The sequence below is a fragment of the Ranitomeya imitator genome, chromosome 9 (genome assembly GCF_032444005.1).
Source record: "Ranitomeya imitator isolate aRanImi1 chromosome 9, aRanImi1.pri, whole genome shotgun sequence".
NCBI classification, from domain to species: domain Eukaryota; kingdom Metazoa; phylum Chordata; class Amphibia; order Anura; family Dendrobatidae; genus Ranitomeya; species Ranitomeya imitator.
This window is the reverse complement of record NC_091290.1, coordinates 6,216,876-6,238,794: the sequence shown is the minus strand read 5'-3', so window position 1 is coordinate 6,238,794 and position 21,919 is coordinate 6,216,876. Positions and strand designations below refer to the sequence as shown.

Below are 21,919 nucleotides of genomic sequence, written 5' to 3'. Positions count from 1 at the left end.
CTCCTGTATTATAGTCCAGAGCTGCGCTCACTATTCTGCTGGTGCAGTCACTGTGTACATACATTACATTACTGATCCTGAGTTACCTCCTGTATTATACCCCAGAGCTGCACTCACTATTCTGCTGGTGCAGTCACTGTGTACATACATTACTGATCCTGAGTTACCTCCTGTATTATACTCCAGAGCTGCACTCACTATTCTGCTGGTGCGGTCACTGTGTACATACATTACTGATCCTGAGTTACATCCTGTATTATACTCCAGAGCTGCACTCACTATTCTGCTGGTGCAGTCACTGTGTACATACATTACATTACTGATCCTGAGTTACCTCCTGTATTATACCCCAGAGCTGCACTCACTATTCTGCTGGTGCAGTCACTGTGTACATACATTACATTACTGATCCTGAGTTACACCCTGTATTATACCCCAGAGCTGCACTCACTATTCTGCTGGTGCAGTCACTGTGTACATACATTACTGATTCTGAGTTACATCCTGTATTATACCCCAGAGCTGCACTAACTATTCTGCTGGTGCAGTCAGTGTGTACATACATTACTGATCCTGAGTTACCTCCTGTATTATACTCCAGAGCTGCGCTCACTATTCTGCTGGTGCAGTCACTGTGTACATACATTACATTACTGATCCTGAGTTACCTCCAGTATTATACCCCAGAGCTGCACTCACTATTCTGCTGGTGCAGTCACTGTGTACATACATTACATTACTGATCCTGAGTTACCTCCTGTATTATACTCCAGAGCTGCACTCACTATTCTGCTGGTGCGGTCAGTGTGTACATACATTACTGATCCTGAGTTACATCCTGTATTATACTCCAGAGCTGCACTCACTATTCTGCTGGTGCAGTCACTGTGTACATACATTACATTACTGATCCTGAGTTACCTCCTGTATTATACCCCAGAGCTGCACTCACTATTCTGCTGGTGCAGTCACTGTGTACATACATTACATTACTGATCCTGAGTTACACCCAGTATTATACCCCAGAGCTGCACTCACTATTCTGCTGGTGCAGTCACTGTGTACATACATTACTGATCCTGAGTTACATCCTGTATTATACTCCAGAACTGCACTCACTATTCTGCTGGTGCAGTCACTGTGTACATACATTACATTACTGATCCTGAGTTACATCCTGTATTATACCCCAGAGCTGCACTCACTATTCTGCTGGTGCAGTCACTGTATACATACATTACTGATCCTGAGTTATATCCTGTATTATACCCCAGAGGTGCGCTCACTATTCTGCTGGTGCAGTCACTGTGTACATACATTACATTACTGATCCTGAGTTACATCCTGTATTATACTCCAGAGCTGCACTCACTATTCTGCTGGTGCAGTTACTGTGTACATACATTACTGATCCTGAGTTACATCCTGTATTATACTCCAGAGCTGCACTCACTATTCTGCTGGTGCAGTCACTGTTTACATACATTACATTACTGATCCTGAGTTACATCCTGTATTATACCCCAGAGCTGCACTCACTATTCTGCTGGTGCAGTCACTGTGTACATACATTACATTACTGATCCTGAGTTACATCCTGTATTATACCCCAGAGCTGCACTCACTATTCTGCTGGTGCAGTCACTGTATACATACATTACTGATCCTGAGTTATATCCTGTATTATACCCCAGAGCTGCACTAACTATTCTGCTGGTGCAGTCAGTGTGTACATACATTACTGATCCTGAGTTACCTCCTGTATTATACTCCAGAGCTGCGCTCACTATTCTGCTGGTGCAGTCACTGTGTACATACATTACTGATTCTGAGTTACATCCTGTATTATACCCCAGAGCTGCACTAACTATTCTGCTGGTGCAGTCAGTGTGTACATACATTACTGATCCTGAGTTACCTCCTGTATTATACTCCAGAGCTGCGCTCACTATTCTGCTGGTGCAGTCACTGTGTACATACATTACTGATCCTGAGTTACATCCTGTATTATACCCCAGAGCTGCACTCACTATTCTGCTGGTGCAGTCACTGTGTACATACATTACATTACTGATCCTGAGTTACATCCTGTATTATATTCCAGAGCTGCACTCACTATTCTGCTGGTGCAGTCACTGTGTACATACATTACATTACTGATCCTGAGTTACCTCCTGTATTATACTCCAGAGCTGCGCTCACTATTCTGCTGGTGCAGTCACTGTGTACATACATTACTGATCCTGAGTTACATCCTGTATTATACCCCAGAGCTGCACTCACTATTCTGCTGGTGCAGTCACTGTGTACATACATTACTTATCCTGAGTTACCTCCTGTATTATACCCCAGAGCTGCACTCACTATTCTGCTGGTGCAGTCACTGTGTACATACATTACTGATCCTGAGTTACCTCCTGTATTATACCCCAGAGCTGCACTCACTATTCTGCTGGTGAAGTCACTGTGTATAAACATTACTGATCCTGAGATACATCCTGTATTATACTCCAGAGCTGCACTCACTATTCTGCTGGTGCAGTCACTGTGTACATACATTACATTACTGATCCTAAGTTACATCCTGTATTATACTCCAGAGCTGCACTCACTATTCTGCTGGTGCAGTCACTGTGTACATACATTACATTACGGATCCTGAGTTACCTCCTGTATTATACCCCAGAGCTGCACTCACTATTCTGCTGGTGCAGTCACTGTATACATTACATTACTGATCCTGAGTTACATCCTGTATTATACTCCAGAGCTGCACTCACTATTCTGCAGGTGCAGTCACTGTGTACATACATTACATTACTGATCCTGAGTTACATCCTGTATTATACCCCAGAGCTGCACTCACTATTCTGCTGGTGCGGTCACTGTGCATACATTAAATTACTGATCCTGAGTTACATCCTGTATTATACCCCAGAGCTGCACTCACTATTCTGCTGGTGCAGTCACTGTGTACATACATTACATTACTGATCCTAAGTTACATCCTGTATTATACTCCAGAGCTGCACTCACTATTCTGCTGGTGCAGTCACTGTGTACATACATTACATTACGGATCCTGAGTTACCTCCTGTATTATACCCCAGAGCTGCACTCACTATTCTGCTGGTGCAGTCACTGTATACATTACATTATTGATCCTGAGTTACATCCTGTATTATACTCCAGAGCTGCACTCACTATTCTGCTGGTGCGGTCACTGTGTACATTACATTACTGATCCTGAGTTACATCCTGTATTATACTCCAGAGCTGCACTCACTATTCTGCTGGTGCAGTCACTGTATACATTACTGATCCTGAGTTACATCCTGTATTATACTCCAGAGCTGCACTCACTATTCTGCTGGTGCGGTCACTGTGTACATACATTACATTACTGATCCTAAGTTACATCCTGTATTATACTCCAGAGCTGCACTCACTATTCTGCTGGTGCAGCCACTGTGTACATACATTACATTACTGATCCTAAGTTACATCCTGTATTATACTCCAGAGCTGCACTCACTATTCTGCTGGTGCGGTCACTGTGTACATACATTACATTACTGATCCTAAGTTACATCCTGTATTATACTCCAGAGCTGCACTCACTATTCTGCTGGTGCAGTCACTGTGTACATACATTACATTACTGATCCTAAGTTACATCCTGTATTATACTCCAGAGCTGCACTCACTATTCTGCTGGTGCAGTCACTGTGTACATACATTACATTACTGATCCTGAGTTACCTCCTGTATTATACTGCAGAGCTGCACTCACTATTCTGCTGGTGCAGTCACTGTGTACATACATTACTGATCCTGAGTTACCTCCTGTATTATACCCCAGAGCTGCACTCACTATTCTGCTGGTGCAGTCACTGTGCACATACAGTACATTACTGATCCTGAGTTACATCCTGTATTATACTCCAGAGCTGCACTCACTATTCTGCTGGTGCAGTCACTGTGTACATACATTACATTACTGATCCTGAGTTATATCCTGTATTATACTCCAGAGCTGCACTCACTATTCTGCTGGTGCAGTCACTGTGTACATACATTACATTACTGATCCGGAGTTACCTCCTGTATTATACTCCAGAGCTGCACTCACTATTCTGCTGGTGCAGTCACTGTGTACATACATTACATTACTGATCCTGAGTTACATCCTGTATTATACTCCAGAGCTGCACTCACTATTCTGCTGGTGCAGTCACTGTGTACATACATTACATTACTGATCCTGAGTTATATCCTGTATTATACTCCAGAGCTGCACTCACTATTCTGCTGGTGCAGTCACTGTGCATATACATTACATTACTGATGCTGTATTATGCTCCGGAGCTGTAGTGTTGGGGTTTGTCTTTGTGGGGTGTACTTACTTTGTGTGCTGTACGTATCTTACCCGTGGGCTATTCTAGTACTCTGATTGGTCGGGGTGAGCTCTATAACACGTGCATTGTCCTGTACGGGGTGAGGACGCCGTGCGCTGCAGGGGATATTCTTACAGTCCACCATTGTTGTAGACGTTGTGTAATCTGGATTTTGCCGATTCTGCCGTTTTTACGCCGGCGCTTCCCTTTCCTGCTACAATGGAGTTCACAGTTTCTCCTGTTGCACAAGAAAATCACTGCAGATCCCAAGTTCAGCCCCGACGTCCCGTGTGAATCGCAGCCCGGTGCCGGACACAGGCGGAACCGAGAGGCCACCGGTACTGTGACCCGGCATGATGGTTTCCATTCACTGACAGCAGCCGATGATTGTTCTGCTCGGAGGATTTGTGTGATTCAGAAGAAACGATAGAGCAGCTTATAAAGAAAAAGGAACAAAGATAAGAGGGCTGGAGGGAGGGTCCGGCCGCTGCGGAGGGGGAGACGCACACCTGGGTAAAGGCCTAGGAGTCAAGAGGAACCACGAAGGAACGTGGCGAGGACACGGACACAACCGGGCAGGCAACGAAGGGTTAACTGCCTGCCTTTACAGCAGAGGTAAATGGAACAGAAAGGAGACAAATACAGTGCAACATTGTAACAATGTCCAATACAAAGTCTACAGGATCCCCAGGCCCAACAAGCACCACAGTCCGCCTTAAAGGGGCGCCATCAGCACCGAATGACCAATCAAACCAAGCACAGGTGCTCGGTGCATCATGGCGGCCAACCATCTATCTCTTTCCGTCTTTTCTCTATGAAGCCAGAGCTGTCAATCAAAGAAGAGGGGGAGGGGAGATAGAGGAGAAACAAGCAGGTGGGAAGGGGTATACAAATGTTTGGTCGCCATGATGCACAGGGTGCCTGTGCTTGGCTTGACTGGTCATTCGGCGCTGACGGCGCCCCTTTAATACATTAATGCCGCATCCATGAGATAAACAGCGCCCAGAGTGGCCGCTCTCGGTACTGCAGCTCGGGTCACATTCCCTTCAATAAGGCCTGAGCTGCAGTACTGGGATTGCCCACTACACAGTATACGGCGCTGTGCTGCCCTGGCTCCGCCATGTATGCAGCCGCCGGGGGAATGGACCGCGCTCACCTGTGCTACCAACAAATGCACAAAAAAGATTTGCAAAAAAAAAAGTCACAATTAATGAATCAGCAGAAAACATCTAAAACCTCAAATCTCAGCCACAATTGTGATCCGAAAATACAGCGAACATAGAAAATAGACTTTAGAAAGAAGAAGCTTCTATAACTGTAGAAAAGAATGAAACGCGGAGCCGCAAACCCAAAAATCACGTAGATCTGCTGCAGATGAGCAAAAACGGACAAACGTGAAGACGACATTGTGATCAGACTACATGAGGCCACGTCCCCCGAACCTCGTGGTCTCTGTGGGTGGTGCGGCCTGGAGCCACGGGGGCTTCAGCTAATAAATAATAGTATAAAAAGTTTATAATAAAGGTTCCATTGGACAGAATTACTCCGATTGGATTAGAGATAGTTATTAGTCTGATCAGAAAGTGCTAATTTTTACTTCGCTGCAACAGATCAAGGCGCAAATTTTGGCTCCAAGTCTCTTTGTTCTACAGTTAGAGCATAAAAGAAAAATAAGGTGCAAATGAAAAACCAGTGGAAAAAACTAAAAAAAAAAGCTGCAAATATAATAATGAAACAAAGTCTGTTAGAAAGTTGTAGAACTTAATAGACTCCAGGGTGGGATGTTGCCTCCACCATTTCCTCCCTCTCCAGCCTCTGTGCTCAGGTCTGCAGGACAGACCCCGGGACTGAAATCCTGGAGATGTTTATCTTCCCTTACAGTAAATCTGGGTCACTGGCCGAGTGACTTCACCCATTTATTTCTTAAGAGGAAACGGGTCCCACCTTGTCTGTCTCAGGGAAATAGCGAAGAATAATAGAATGACGGGGACAGTAAAAATATCACAAAGTAGTGTTATCCCTTAAAGCACAGACCTCCTTCCAGCAGACGTGACCAGTGACAACCAAGGTCCTCCATCCAACAGACGTGACCAGTGACAACCAAGGTGCTCCATCCAACAGATGTGACCAGTGACAACCAAGGTGCTCCATCCAACAGACGTGACCAGTGACAACCAAGGTCCTCCATCCAACAGACGTGACCAGTGACAACCAAGGTCCTCCATCCAACAGACGTGACCAGTGACAACCAAGGTGCTCCATCCAACAGACGTGACCAGTGACAACCAAGGTCCTCCATCCAACAGACGTGACCAGTGACAATCAAGGTCCTCCATCCAACAGACGTGACCAGTGACAACCAAGGTGCTCCATCCAACAGACGTGACCAGTGACAACCAAGGTGCTCCATCCAACAGACGTGACCAGTGACAACCAAGGTGCTCCATCCAACAGACGTGACCAGTGACAATCAAGGTCCTCCATCCAACAGACGTGACCAGTGACAACCAAGGTCCTCCATCCAACAGAAGTGACCAGTGACAACCAAGGTGCTCCATCCAACAGATGTGACCAGTGACAACCAAGGTGCTCAATCCAACAGATGTGACCAGTGACAACCAAGGTCCTCCATCCCATCCAACAGACGTGACCAGTGACAACCAAGGTCCTCCATCCAACAGACGTGACCAGTGACAACCAAGGTCCTCCATCCAACAGACGTGACCAGTGACAACCAAGGTCCTCCATCCAACAGATGTGACCAGTGACAACCAAGGTCCTCCATCCAACAGACAAGGTCCTCCATCCAACAGACGTGACCAGTGACAACCAAGGTCCTCCATCCAACAGATGTGACCAGTAACCAATGAGAATCTCTGTCCAGCAGTAGTGATCAGTGACCACCGAGTACCTTTGTCCACAAGGAGGGACCAGTAACCACCGAGTACCCTTGTCCACAAGAAGGAACTCCGTCCAGCAGACGTGAACAGTGACCACTACAGACCTCCATCCAAAAATGTGACCAGTAACCAATGAAGACCTCATCCAACACAAGTGACCAGTGGCCATAGAGGACCTTGTTCCAACAGAAGTAAGCCGTGACCACCATGGAACTCTATTTAGCACAAATGACCAGTGAACACCTAGGACATTTAACTGGGAGAGGGGACCAGTGACCACCAAGGAGCTCCATTCAGAAGAAGGGACCAGTGACCACTGAGCCTCCCCTATCTAGCAGAAGTGACCAGTAAGGACCTCCAACCAACAGAAGTGACCAGTGTTCACCAAGGACTTCTATTCAACAGAAGTAACCAGTGACCAAGGAGAATTTCCATCCAGCTGTGGGGGACCAGTGACCACTGAGTACATTTGTCCACAAAAAGGGACCAGTGCAAAATGAGGACCTTCATCCAGCAGTAACGATCAGTAACCATAGAGAACCTCCAACCTGCAGAAGTGACAAGTGACCACCAAGAATCTGCATCCAGCAGAAGTAAGCAGTGAGCACCGCAGACCTCCGTCCATCAGAAGTGATCTTTGTCCAGAAGAAGGGACCAGTGACCACAGAGGACCTTCATCCAGGAGAAGGGACAAGTGACCACCGAGGACCTCAATAGACCAGAAATGTGCAGTGACCATCGAAGACCTTCTTCCAGGAGATAAGAGCAGTGACCACTGAGGAACTTCATCCAACAGAAGGGACCATTGAACACCGAGGACCTCCATCCACCAGAAATAACCAGTGACCACCAAGGACCTCCATCCAGCACAAATGATCAGTGAGCACCGCAGACCTTGGACCAGCACAAATGACCAGTGACCACCAAGGACTGGAGGATAACACATGATGTAACAGCAGAATAGTGAGTGCAGCTCTGGAGGATAAGACATGATGTAACAGCAGAATAGTGAGTGCAGCTCTGGAGGATAAGACATGATGTAACAGCAGAATAGTGACTGCAGCTCTGGAGGTGACTGGAGGATAAGACACGATGTAACAGCAGAATAATGAGTGCAGCTCTGGAGGATAAGACATGATGTAACAGCAGAATAGTGAGTGCAGCTCTGGAGGATAAGACACGATGTAACAATAGTGACTGCAGCTCTGGAGGATAAGACACGATGTAACAATAGTGACTGCAGCTCTGGAGGATAAGACACGATGTAACAGCAGAATAATGAGTGCAGCTCTGGAGGATAAGACACGATGTAACAGCAGAATAGTGACTGCAGCTCTGGAGGATAAGACACGATGTAACAGCAGAATAGTGACTGCAGCTCTGGAGGATAAGACACGATGTAACAGAATAGTGACTGCAGCTCTGGAGGATAAGACACGATGTAACAATAGTGACTGCAGCTCTGGAGGATAAGACACGATGTAACAATAGTGACTGCAGCTCTGGAGGATAAGACACGATGTAACAGCAGAATAATGAGTGCAGCTCTGGAGGATAAGACACGATGTAACAGCAGAATAGTGAGTGCAGCTCTGGAGGATAAGACACGATGCAACAGCAGAATAGTGAGTGCAGCTCTGGAGGATAAGACACGATGTAACAGCAGAATAGTGACTGCAGCTCTGGAGGATAAGACACGATGTAACAGAATAGTGACTGCAGCTCTGGAGGATAAGACACGATGTAACAGCAGAATAGTGAGTGCAGCTCTGGAGGATAAGACACGATGTAAGAGCAGAATAATGAGTGCAGCTCTGGAGGATAAGACAGGATGTAACAGCAGAATAGTGAGTGCAGCTCTGGAGGATAAGACACGATGTAACAGCAGAATAGTGAGTGCAGCTCTGGAGGATAAGACACGATGTAACAGCAGAATAGTGAGTGCAGCTCTGGAGGATAAGACACAATGTAAGAGCAGAATAATGAGTGCAGCTCTGGAGGATAAGACACGATGTAAGAGCAGAATAATGAGTGCAGCTCTGGAGGATAAGACATGATGTAACATCGTGTAACGATGTAACGGAGAATTCCTGGGAACGATCCCAATAATTGAGCAGAGTAAATGGACGTAACACAAGGTTCCTGCAAAGCGGAGATTTCCTGTAACGGTGACTGAATATGGAGTCAATTCTGAGCTCATTTCCTACAAGAAAGTTCTGGAGATCTGACAACGTCTCATTTCCTACTGGATAGAAAACAACGAGCAGAAGATGGAGTCAGGGGCTGCGGAACAGCAGATAAGAGGGGATCGGAGCCGCACCGGACCCCCGGCTGAGTGCAGCACTGCGGAGCATTTCTGTGTGATTAGATTCCTCCAGAAACCGCACAAAATACAGCACTACTCACTGATCCTCTCCAAGGGTCACATAAAAGACCTTCATCATTTTGGTCTGGACCCTCAGAATAATACTTTGTGCTGCCGAGAGTCCTACTCCTGCCTATGACCAGCACACACATCTCCTGAAATACTCTGTGCTGCTGAGGCATGCTGCTCCTTTGTGTACCCTCTCTGCTGCCTTACACGATTACTCAGCCCCTGACACGAGCAGCCCTCACCCCTCTACCACATTATCAGGAGTGGGGCGGCCACCTGATGGACCGGCGGATTATTAATGCTCCACTAACTGGTTATTCTGGTTCTGTTCTACTTCTACAAGAAATGTTAGCAATAAAGTCAACCATGAAAATACGACCCCCAGACCATTCCCCATCACCAACCGCTACCCAGAGACGAAACAGCAGCAACAGCACAGATCTGATATCAAAGAGGCCGGACGACACGATGAGGAAACGGATAAGTTATGTCTCATTTCATCACTTTTCTGATATCTCTTCCACAACAGTCCAGAGATAAGTTGCCGGATATCTGAATACTCACAAAGCATTGTAAATTACAGTGTACATTACTATAATACTGCCCCTATGTACAAGAATATAACTACTATAATACTGCCCCTATGTACAAGAATATAACTACTATAATACTGCTCCTATATACAAGAATATAACTACTATAATACTGCCCCTATGTACAAGAATATAACTACTATAATACTGCCCCTATATACAAGAATATAACTACTATAATACTGCCCCTATGTACAAGAATATAACTACTATAATACTGCTCCTATATACAAGAATATAACTACTATAATACTGCTCCTATGTACAAGAATATAACTACTATAATACTGCTCCTATATACAAGAATATAACTACTATAATACTGCTCCTATGTACAGGAATATAACTACTATAATACTGCCCCTATGTACAAGAATATAACTACTATAATACTGCCCCTATGTACAAGAATATAACTACTATAATACTGCTCCTATGTACAAGAATATAACTACTATAATACTGCTCCTATATACAAGAATATAACTACTATAATACTGCCCCTATGTACAAGAATATAACTACTATAATACTGCTCCTATGTACAGGAATATAACTACTATAATACTGCCCCTATGTACAAGAATATAACTACTATAATACTGCTCCTATATACAAGAATATAACTACTATAATACTGCCCCTATGTACAAGAATATAACTACTATAATACTGCCCCTATATACAAGAATATAACTACTATAATACTGCCCCTATGTACAAGAATATAACTACTATAATACTGCTCCTATATACAAGAATATAACTACTATAATACTGCTCCTATGTACAAGAATATAACTACTATAATACTGCTCCTATATACAAGAATATAACTACTATAATACTGCTCCTATGTACAGGAATATAACTACTATAATACTGCCCCTATGTACAAGAATATAACTACTATAATACTGCCCCTATGTACAAGAATATAACTACTATAATACTGCTCCTATGTACAAGAATATAACTACTATAATACTGCTCCTATATACAAGAATATAACTACTATAATACTGCCCCTATGTACAAGAATATAACTACTATAATACTGCTCCTATGTACAGGAATATAACTACTATAATACTGCCCCTATGTACAAGAATATAACTACTATAATACTGCCCCTATGTACAAGAATATAACTACTATAATACTGTCCCTATATACAAGAATATAACTACTATAATACTGCCCCTATGTACAAGAATATAACTACTATAATACTGCCCCTATGTACAGGAATATAACTACTATAATAGTGCCCCTATGTACAAGAATATAACTACTATAATACTGCCCCTATGTACAAGAATATATCTACTATAATACTGCCCCCTATGTACAAGAATATATCTACTATAATACTGCCCCTATGTACAAGAATATAACTACTATAATACTGCCCCTATGTACAGGAATATAACTACTATAATACTGTCCCTATATACAAGAATATAACTACTATAATACTGCCCCTATGTACAAGAATATAACTACTATAATACTGCCCCTATGTACAGGAATATAACTACTATAATAGTGCCCCTATGTACAAGAATATAACTACTATAATACTGCCCCTATGTACAAGAATATAACTACTATAATACTGCCCCCTATGTACAAGAATATATCTACTATAATACTGCCCCTATGTACAAGAATATAACTACTATAATACTGCCCCTATGTACAGGAATATAACTACTATAATAGTGCCCCTATGTACAAGAATATAACTACTATAATACTGCCCCTATGTACAAGAATATATCTACTATAATACTGCCCCTATGTACAAGAATATAACTACTATAATACTGCTCCTATGTACAAGAATATAACTGCTATAATACTGCCCCTATGTACAAGAATATAACTACTATAATACTGCCCCTATGTACAAGAATATAATTACTATAATACTGCTCCTATATACAAGAATATAACTACTATAATACTGCTCCTATGTACAAGAATATGACTGCTATAATACTGCCCCTATGTACAAGAATATAACTACTATAATACTGCCCCTATGTACAAGAATATAATTACTATAATACTGCTCCTATATACAAGAATATAACTACTATAATACTGCTCCTATGTACAAGAATATAACTGCTATAATACTGCCCCTATGTACAAGAATATAACTACTATAATACTGCCCCTATGTACAAGAATATAATTACTATAATACTGCTCCTATATACAAGAATATAACTACTATAATACTGCTCCTATGTACAAGAATATAACTACTAGAATACGGAATAGCACAGTTAGTATTACGGTTAATCATACCCTGGAGTTATTATCATTAGATTCGATATTACGATTTGTATTTTTGTCCCTGTGATTTCATTACTTTCCTCCTCATTTCTCGGACGTCTGATCTTTGCGTTATGAGAATATCTGGTTTCTCTGGTTTTCTGCACTCGCTGCTGCGGCCATGAACTTTGTATCTGGAGAGATTTTACATTATGAAGCTCAATTGGTTTTTTGTTTTGTTGAGTTAATGTGGGAAATCGGCGCCGTGCGTCACTTCTTCACTTCTTCCTTTATTCCATTTATCGCTTCAAAACGGAACAATGTGACCAATGGATCTGTTGCATAAACGGATGGAAACAGATGATGAGGGAATCTGCTGATTATTATGGATCCATTTGAGTTTCAGGAATCCGTTTTAGAACAGAAGAAAAAAGGGGATCACGGAAAACTGTTTTATTCTAAAAACTGATAAACGAATTTCTGAATGAACCATGTGGGCAGGTGCTTACAATGGGGAGCGCTAAATCAGTCCCTCCTCCTCTCTCCACACTCTTCTGTTCTCCTCCTCCTGCCTTCAGGCACCTCTCCAAGTATCTTCCTCCCTCCAGACTCCTCTGTCTTCCTCCTCCCTCCAGGTTCCTCTGTCTTCCTCCTCCCTCCAGGCTCCTCTGTCTTCCTCCTCCCTCCAGGCTCCTCTGTCTTCCTCCTCCCTCCAGGCTCCTCTGTCTTCCTCCTCCCTCCAGGCTCCTCTGTCTTCCTCCTCCCTCCCGGCTCCTCTGTCTTCCTCCTCCCTCCAGGCTCCTCTGTCTTCCTCCTCCCTCCAGGCTCCTCTGTCTTCCTCCTCCCTCCAGGCTCCTCTGTCTTCCTCCTCCCTCCAGGCTCCTCTGTCTTCCTCCTCCCTCCAGGCTCCTCTGTCTTCCTCCTCCCTCCAGGCTCCTCTGTCTTCCTCCTCCCTCCAGGCTCCTCTGTCTTCCTCCTCCCTCCAGGCTCCTCTGTCTTCCTCCTCCCTCCAGGCTCCTCTGTCTTCCTCCTCCCTCCAGGCTCCTCTGCTGTCCTCCTCATCCTCCTTCCAGGCTCCTCTGTCTTCCTCCTCCCTCCAGGCTCCTCTGTCTTCCTCCTCCCTCCAGGCTCCTCTGTCTTCCTCCTCCCTCCAGGCTCCTCTGTCTTCCTCCTCCCTCCAGGCTCCTCTATCTTCCTCCTCCCTCCCGGCTCCTCTGTCTTCCTCCTCCCTCCAGGCTCCTCTGTCTTCCTCCTTCCCCCTCCAGGCTCCTCTGTCTTCCTCCTTCCCCCTCCAGGCTCCTCTGTCTTCATCCTCCTCCTCCTCCTCCCCCCTCCAAGCTCCTCTATCCTCCTCCTCCCTCCATGCTCCTGTCTTCCTCCTCCTCCTCCCTCCATGCTCCTGTGTCTTCCTCCTCCACCCTTCATGCTCCTCTGTCTTCCTCCCTCCATGCTCCTCTGTCTTCCTCCTCCTCCCTCCAGGTTCCTCTGTCCTCCTCCTCCCTCCAGGCTCCTCTGTCTTCCTCCTCCCTCCAGGCTCCTCTGTCTTCCTCCTCCCTCCAGGCTCCTCTGTCTTCCTCCTCCCTCCAGGCTCCTCTGTCTTCCTCCTCCCTCCAGGCTCCTCTGTCTTCCTCCTCCCTCCAGGCTCCTCTGTCTTCCTCCTCCCTCCAGGCTCCTCTGTCTTCCTCCTCCCTCCAGGTTCCTCTGTCTTCCTCCTCCCTCCAGGCTCCTCTGTCTTCCTCCTCCCTCCAGGCTCCTCTGTCTTCCTCCTCCCTCCAGGCTCCTCTGTCTTCCTCCTCCCTCCAGGCTCCTCTGCTGTCCTCCTCATCCTCCTTCCAGGCTCCTCTGTCTTCCTCCTCCCTCCAGGCTCCTCTGTCTTCCTCCTCCCTCCAGGCTCCTCTGTCTTCCTCCTCCCTCCAGGCTCCTCTGTCTTCCTCCTTCCCCCTCCAGGCTCCTCTGTCTTCCTCCTTCCCCCTCCAGGCTCCTCTGTCTTCATCATCCTCCTCCTCCTCCCCCCTCCAAGCTCCTCTATCCTCCTCTGTCTTCCTCCTCCTCCCTCCATGCTCCTGTCTTCCTCCTCCTCCTCCCTCCATGCTCCTGTGTCTTCCTCCTCCACCCTTCATGCTCCTCTGTCTTCCTCCCTCCATGCTCCTCTGTCTTCCTCCTCCTCCCTCCAGGTTCCTCTGTCCTCCTCCTCCCTCCAATCTCCAGTCTTTTTCCTCCACCTTTCATGCTCCTGTCTTCTTCCTCCTCCCTCCAAGCTCCTCTGTCCTCCTCCTCCTCCCACCAGTCTCCTCTGAAATCCTATGCCTTCCACTCCTCTGTGGCTCCATCATCCGCCTCCAGATCCTCCTCTACAATCCTCCTGACCCTTTTGTCCTCCTCATTGTGTGTGGCAAATGATGAGAGTCCAGGTATAAGAGTGTGAGGATCGTCTGTGTTCAGGGACATTTATGATAATCCAGCGCCAACAAGGTATAATATATCCACAGCGTGCGTGTGTAATACCGCCATACGGGCCTTATATAACAACATTTAACTGTATGCTGCCATATAGTGCGCACATGACAGAATAACTCACACTGCCCAAATAATAAAACTACATAAACATACAACACCGTGGCCACAAAACAATTAAAAAACAATCTGCACATTAGGATTATCTTAAAGGGACAGTACTTATGTTTCTATTCCTAAGCTGTAGGGTCCGGGCAGGCGTCGGTGCCCTCCTAACCCCTGTGTTGTGGGTAAATCATCTGGTATTTGCTCGGTAACACTACAATAGAAAGCATGAGAGATGGCAGGAAAGGTTTGTGCCCCCCGATGATGGATGAGTATATATAATGCATGGGCCTCGCTGACCGCGCCATTGTCACCGATAATAGAGAATGTATCAATATCAGGACAGGCGCCGAGTCCCGGGAGGGAGAGGCTGGAAACGGATTCTGCGCTGCCGAGTCCCCACCAGGTCCAACTGTCACGCTCCAAGCTGTTTATGGGGGTCTCTCTGATCACAGCGCGGAGGAGGGGGAGTTATTGCTCATAGTTTAATTATCTTGTGGGAAATAAATTTTTTATTATTATTATTATTTATTTCTATAGCACGATTGATTCCATGGTCTGTACATGAGAAGGGTCACATACAAATTACAGGTATCACTTACAGTAAACTAACAATGGCACAGGGGGGATAAATAAATAAACACGGTCCAGGGGTTCTGGGGGCAATTGCTGCATCACATCCGAAAGTGAGAGGCCCAACCAGCTGGGGGGTCCTCAGTGATCCTTCACGCTTATACCCCCACGGTGATCCTTCACCAATCCCTACACCCTCCCCAACTAACAGCCCTACTCCCATAATGCATCATTTTCACCCTCTAACTGGAGGTAGAAACGGCATAACCTAAAAATGGAGTTTGAAAGTAGTTGCCATGGAGATAGAAGCTACAAACTGATACAATGTGTACAGTGGCCTCCAGCAGTATACAGACAGAGGATGGATGTGACCGGGGCCATTATTGTGCCAGTCCGGCCCGGGGTGACGTCCCGATACCTTCTGTCCTGGTGATTCTCGGAATTCATCCACTTCATCCCACTCTGCTGAGCTCCGCCATGCTTCATCACTCCACACAGCACCCGCCGGCCCTCCAACCTCATTGACTGCCATTTTCTGTCCGGTGGGAGAACTGGGTTACAACCCTATGGGAGATCTATACAACTAGATCACCCAGCTTTCCCGGAGGCCTATAATACCCAGAACCCACTACGGTCCAAAGATAGAAACATTAATGACCACGACACAGAGAGAGCTGGATACTGAGGAAGCGCCATCCCGAGATCACCCAGCTTTCCCAGTACTGTCCGTCTGTACAGGCATGGATGTGCCCATATAGGAGCAAAGCTAGAAACGTCTGACAATCAGGGAAGGGATATTGGATGAGGACCCCCGAGGAAGCTCTATATCCCACCCAGCTTTCCAGTCTCTTGGAATATATCTTGTGTAATGTACCCATAATAGTGCAAACTAGAAAAATCTAACGATCACGACACTGGAAAAGCTGGATGACCATCTCTATGGAAACTCTAGAACTTTCTTCCAGGTTACTCAAACTCGCAAGGGGAAAAAGAAACATTGGCTACAATGTGATAAGTCTGAAACCACTAATGACCATGGCACTAGGAAAGCTGGGTGATCACCCATTGAGGACGCACTATAACTAGGTCACCCAGCTTCTCCAGTGATGAGAACTGCAGAGGATTCTGGGATTTATAGGTCATTTTTTCTTTTTCCAAAGAGGACATAATCTGTAAATACAATAGCAGTACGGTTCCTTTAAATGCTGCAGATTTCATAACTTCCTCTGCAGGTGACAGATAAGCCTTAAAGAATCCTCGTCATCTTGTGACACCGGAAATACTGGAAGTCACAAGTCACCATGCCGCAAAATTCTACTGATGGCACAAATGAGGCACAACACTCCAGGGGGCGCCATTCTGTATGGACTATGTGCACCATAGAGATGCACAACTGACACAGGGCAGGGGTGTGTGCCCAACTATATAATGCAGGGGCGCGAGCGACCACACAATAGTGCAGGGGAGCGCACAACAACCCACATAGTGCAAGGGAGCGCACGACAACCCATATAGTGCAGGGGAGCACACGACAACCCATATAGTGCAGGGGAGCACACGACAACCCATATAGTGCAGGGGAGCACACGACAACCCATATAGTGCAGGGGAGCACACGACAACCCATATAGTGCGGGGGAGCGCACGACAACCCATATAGTGCAGGGGAGCACACGACAACCCATATAGTGCAGGGGAGCACACGACAACCCATATAGTGCAGGGGAGCACACGACAACCCATATAGTGCAGGGGAGCGCACGACAACCCATATAGTGCAGGGGAGCGCACGACAACCCATATAGTGCAGGGGAGCGCACGACAACCCATATAGTGCAGGGGAGCGCACGACAACCCATATAGTGCAGGGGAGCGCACGACAACCCATATAGTGCAGGGGAGCACACGACAACCCATATAGTGCAGGGGAGCACACGACAACCCATATAGTGCAGGGGAGCACACGACAACCCATATAGTGCAGGGGAGCACACGACAACCCATATAGTGCAGGGGAGCACACGACAACCCATATAGTGCAGGGGAGCACACGACAACCCATATAGTGCAGGGGAGCGCACGACAACCCATATAGTGCAGGGGAGCACACGACAACCCACATAGTGCGGGGGAGCACACGACAACCCACATAGTGCGGGGGAGCGCACAACAACCCACATAGTGCAAGGGAGCGCACGACAACCCATATAGTGCAGGGGAGCGCCCGACAACCCATATAGTGCAGGGGAGCGCCCGACAACCCATATAGTGCAAGGGAGCGCACGACAACCCATATAGTGCGGGGGAGCGCACAACAACCCATATAGTGCAGGGGAGCGCACGACAACCCATATAGTGCAGGGGAGCACACGACAACCCATATAGTGCAGGGGAGCGCCCGACAACCCATATAGTGCAAGGGAGCGCACGACAACCCATATAGTGCGGGGGAGCGCACGACAACCCATATAGTGCAGGGGAGCACACGACAACCCATATAGTGCAGGGGAGCACACGACAACCCATATAGTGCAGGGGAGCGCACGACAACCCATATAGTGCAGGGGAGCGCACGACACACATATATAGTGCAGGGGAGCGCACAACAACCCATATATAGTGCAGGGGAGCGCACAACAACCCATATATAGTGCAGGGGAGCGCACGACAACCCATATATAGGATGCGTGTGATCTGCCTTATAGTGCAAGGACTTGCACAACAACTGATATAGCGCAGGGGCACGCACAAACGCTCCTCTTCCTCTGACCCAAGTCCCATACAGTGACAGGGGGCCATGTGCAGAGATGAGACATAGTCCCTGATTCTTTGCTGCCTTTGCGCTTGTTTTTTTTTTTTTTTACACCTTTTTTGATACTCAGTTCCTTATCCTATTTGCGCCTCTTTTGAAGTCTTTTGGATCTGCTGCCTGGTTTTTCTTTGTTTCCACTTTGTGAGTGGAGTTTAATATTCCAGATATTTTCATCTGATTCTTCATGTGCGACTCTTTAAAAATTCAGAAAAGTTAGCGCAATCCCACTCTAACCAGTGTTTTCCCACACGTATGACTGGTGCTAATCAGTCACAAAAATAGTTCAAGACCGAAAAAAATGACCATTTTTGACTTTGCGCACAAGTCATGAACCGCGGGCACCAGTTTGCAGAATTTGATGCAACAAATGACCCAACACAAAACAGGAAAGGGGCAAATGATGAATCGGGGCCATACTAGTGGTCACACTACAATTCCCAGCATTTCCTGACAGCCGCAGCTGGAGGTGGCCCCGGACTATGGCCTCGGAGCGGAACCTTCAGGTTCATTATTATCTCTGTGTTGTTCTTTTCTCGCCTTTTACTTCCTTGAATCACAGGAGGAAAGAAATCCACCGGCCCCCTCAGACAGACGGTGCAAACTGTAGAACTACAACTCCCAGCATCTTGGGAATGGGCCACATTGCAGGATTAGGAGGGGGTCAGATACTAGGAGTCAGGATCAAGGTGCGAGCGACATGGAAGCGACCTCCCCGGAATGAGGGATGGAGGTCATCAACGTACCCAAATCTTCACAGGAAAGTCTCCCCTTCCCGAGCGGCTGCAGTGACCCCCACTATGGGCGGAGGGTGCTGGGATATTTACTGGGGGAGGAAAGTTTTAGCCATGGGGCGAGGAGCCCCGATATCCGGGCAGTGACCTCTGTGGGAGCTGACACCATGTAACTCTGCCAAAGAAATCAGCCTTAAAGGGACAGTACACCCCTCTCATGATGCCCCCGCCGTCCCCCCATAGCGGTGCATCAGCTATAGGGGATACAGCGGCTACAGGTTTATTTTGGAAAATAGGAGTTGTAGTACCAAATCTAAAGGTATAGAGTTATGTGGACTGGGGATGGTCCGAAAAGTTACAGTCCTCGCCTCATCCGTCCGCGCGGCCCCCCAGATTATATGAATGTGATTGACAGCGGGACTAGGACAAGCTGGAGGCGGAGATTGGGGGTTGTGGTATCTGCAATGAATGAGTTGTAGTTACAAAGTGTCAGGCTCTTGTTTGGGTCAATGATGAGGATTGCGGTGCAGCACAGGGGGCACGACCACCCACATTAGAGAGGATGATAGGAGTTGTAGGTTCTACACGCATAGAATACACTGTACGATGTTGGGAGTTGTAGTTCACCGACAGATGCGATCACACAGGTGTCTAGGCTTGCATGCTGGGACTTGTGGTGTCACCCTCGGCAGGAGTTAACCCCTTACCTTCAGCTGGGACTTGGACACTTTCCCGCTCTTGTCCACGTCCAGGGCGGTGAAGGCGTGCCAGATGGGCTTCAGCAAGTCTTCCTTCAGCGCCATCGAGGAGGAGGAGGAGGAGGAGGAGGAGGAAGAAGAAGAAGAAAGAAGAAAGAAGAGGAGAAAGTTCCCGCTCCGCTGCTGCCGACCCGAGAGTGCAGCCCGGGCTTCCTGCGACTGTCAGCTCCTTCTCCTCCCTGTCATGTGACCTCCTCTCCAGGCCAATCACAGCCGATCCCACTTCCCCAAACAGCTGGGACGGATCCTCTGTGCTGGCGGCACGGCTCAGACCGGAGCTCCGCTGCCACACACTCCTCAGCTGCTGCAGAACCTCATACTACACTCCTCAGCTGCTGCAGAACCTCAAACTACACTCCTCAGCTGCTGCAGAACCTCACAATACACTCCTCAGCTGCTGCAGAACCTCATACTACACTCCTCAGCTGCTGCAGAACCTCATACTACACTCCTCAGCTGCTGCAGAACCTCATACTACACTCCTCAGCTGCTGCAGAACCTCACACTACACTCCTCAGCTGCTGCAGAACCTCACACTACACTCCTCAGCTGCTGCAGAACCTCATACTACACTCCTCAGCTGCTGCAGAACCTCACACTACACTCCTCAGCTGCTGCAGAACCTCATACTACACTCCTCAGCTGCTGCAGAACCTCACAATACACTCCTCAGCTGCTGAAGAACCTCATACTACACTCCTCAGCTGCTGCAGAACCTCACACTACACTCCTCAGCTGCTGCAGAACCTCATACTACACTCCTCAGCTGCTGCAGAACCTCATACTACACTCCTCAGCTGCTGCAGAACCTCATACTACACTCCTCAGCTGCTGCAGAACCTCATACTACACTCCTCAGCTGCTGCAGAACCTCACACTACACTCCTCAGCTGCTGAAGAACCTCATACTACACTCCTCAGCTGCTGAAGAACCTCATACTACACACCTCAGCTGCTGCAGAACCTCACACTACACTCCTCAGCTGCTGCAGAACCTCACAATACACTCCTCAGCTGCTGAAGAACCTCATACTACACTCCTCAGCTGCTGCAGAACCTCACACTACACTCCTCAGCTGCTGAAGAACCTCATACTACACTCCTCAGCTGCTGCAGAACCTCACAATACACTCCTCAGCTGCTGCAGAACCTCATACTACACTCCTCAGCTGCTGCAGAACCTCACACTACACTCCTCAGCTGCTGAAGAACCTCATACTACACTCCTCAGCTGCTGCAGAACCTCACAATACACTCCTCAGCTGCTGAAGAACCTCATAGTACACTCCTCAGCTGCTGCAGAACCTCATAGTACACTCCTCAGCTGCTGCAGAACCTCATACTACACTCCTCAGCTGCTGCAGAACCTCATACTACACTCCTCAGCTGCTGCAGAACCTCACACTACACTCCTCAGCTGCTGCAGAACCTCACACTACACTCCTCAGCTGCTGAAGAACCTCATACTACACTCCTCAGCTGCTGCAGAACCTCACACTACACTCCTCAGCTGCTGAAGAACCTCATACTACACTCCTCAGCTGCTGCAGAACCTCATAGTACACTCCTCAGCTGCTGCAGAACCTCATACTACATTCCTCAGCTACTGCAGAACCTCACAATACACTCCTCAGCTGCTGAAGAACCTCATACTACACTCCTCAGCTGCTGCAGAACCTCACAATACACTCCTCAGCTGCTGAAGAACCTCATAGTACACACCTCAGCTGCTGCAGAACCTCATAGTACACTCCTCAGCTGATGCAGAACCTCATACTACACTCCTCAGCTGCTGCAGAACCTCATACTACACTCCTCAGCTGCTGCAGAACCTCACACTACACTCCTCAGCTGCTGCAGAACCTCACAATACACTCCTCAGCTGCTGCAGAACCTCACACTACACTCCTCAGCTGCTGAAGAACCTCATAGTACA

The 21,919-nt window shown here is 47.1% G+C and overlaps 1 protein-coding gene across 1 annotated transcript in view; it reads right to left on the bottom strand.

The window, feature by feature from the left end:
* SWAP70 (switching B cell complex subunit SWAP70) overlaps positions 1 to 20,126 on the bottom strand; it is a 43,817-nt gene extending 23,691 nt beyond the window's left edge. The window contains exon 1 of the mRNA XM_069739967.1: positions 19,933 to 20,126. Coding sequence (XP_069596068.1) covers positions 19,933 to 20,028 — 96 coding nt within the window. The 5' untranslated portion in view covers positions 20,029 to 20,126. The remainder of the gene's footprint in view (positions 1 to 19,932) is intronic.
* Between the last annotated feature and the right edge of the window lie 1,793 nt (positions 20,127 to 21,919).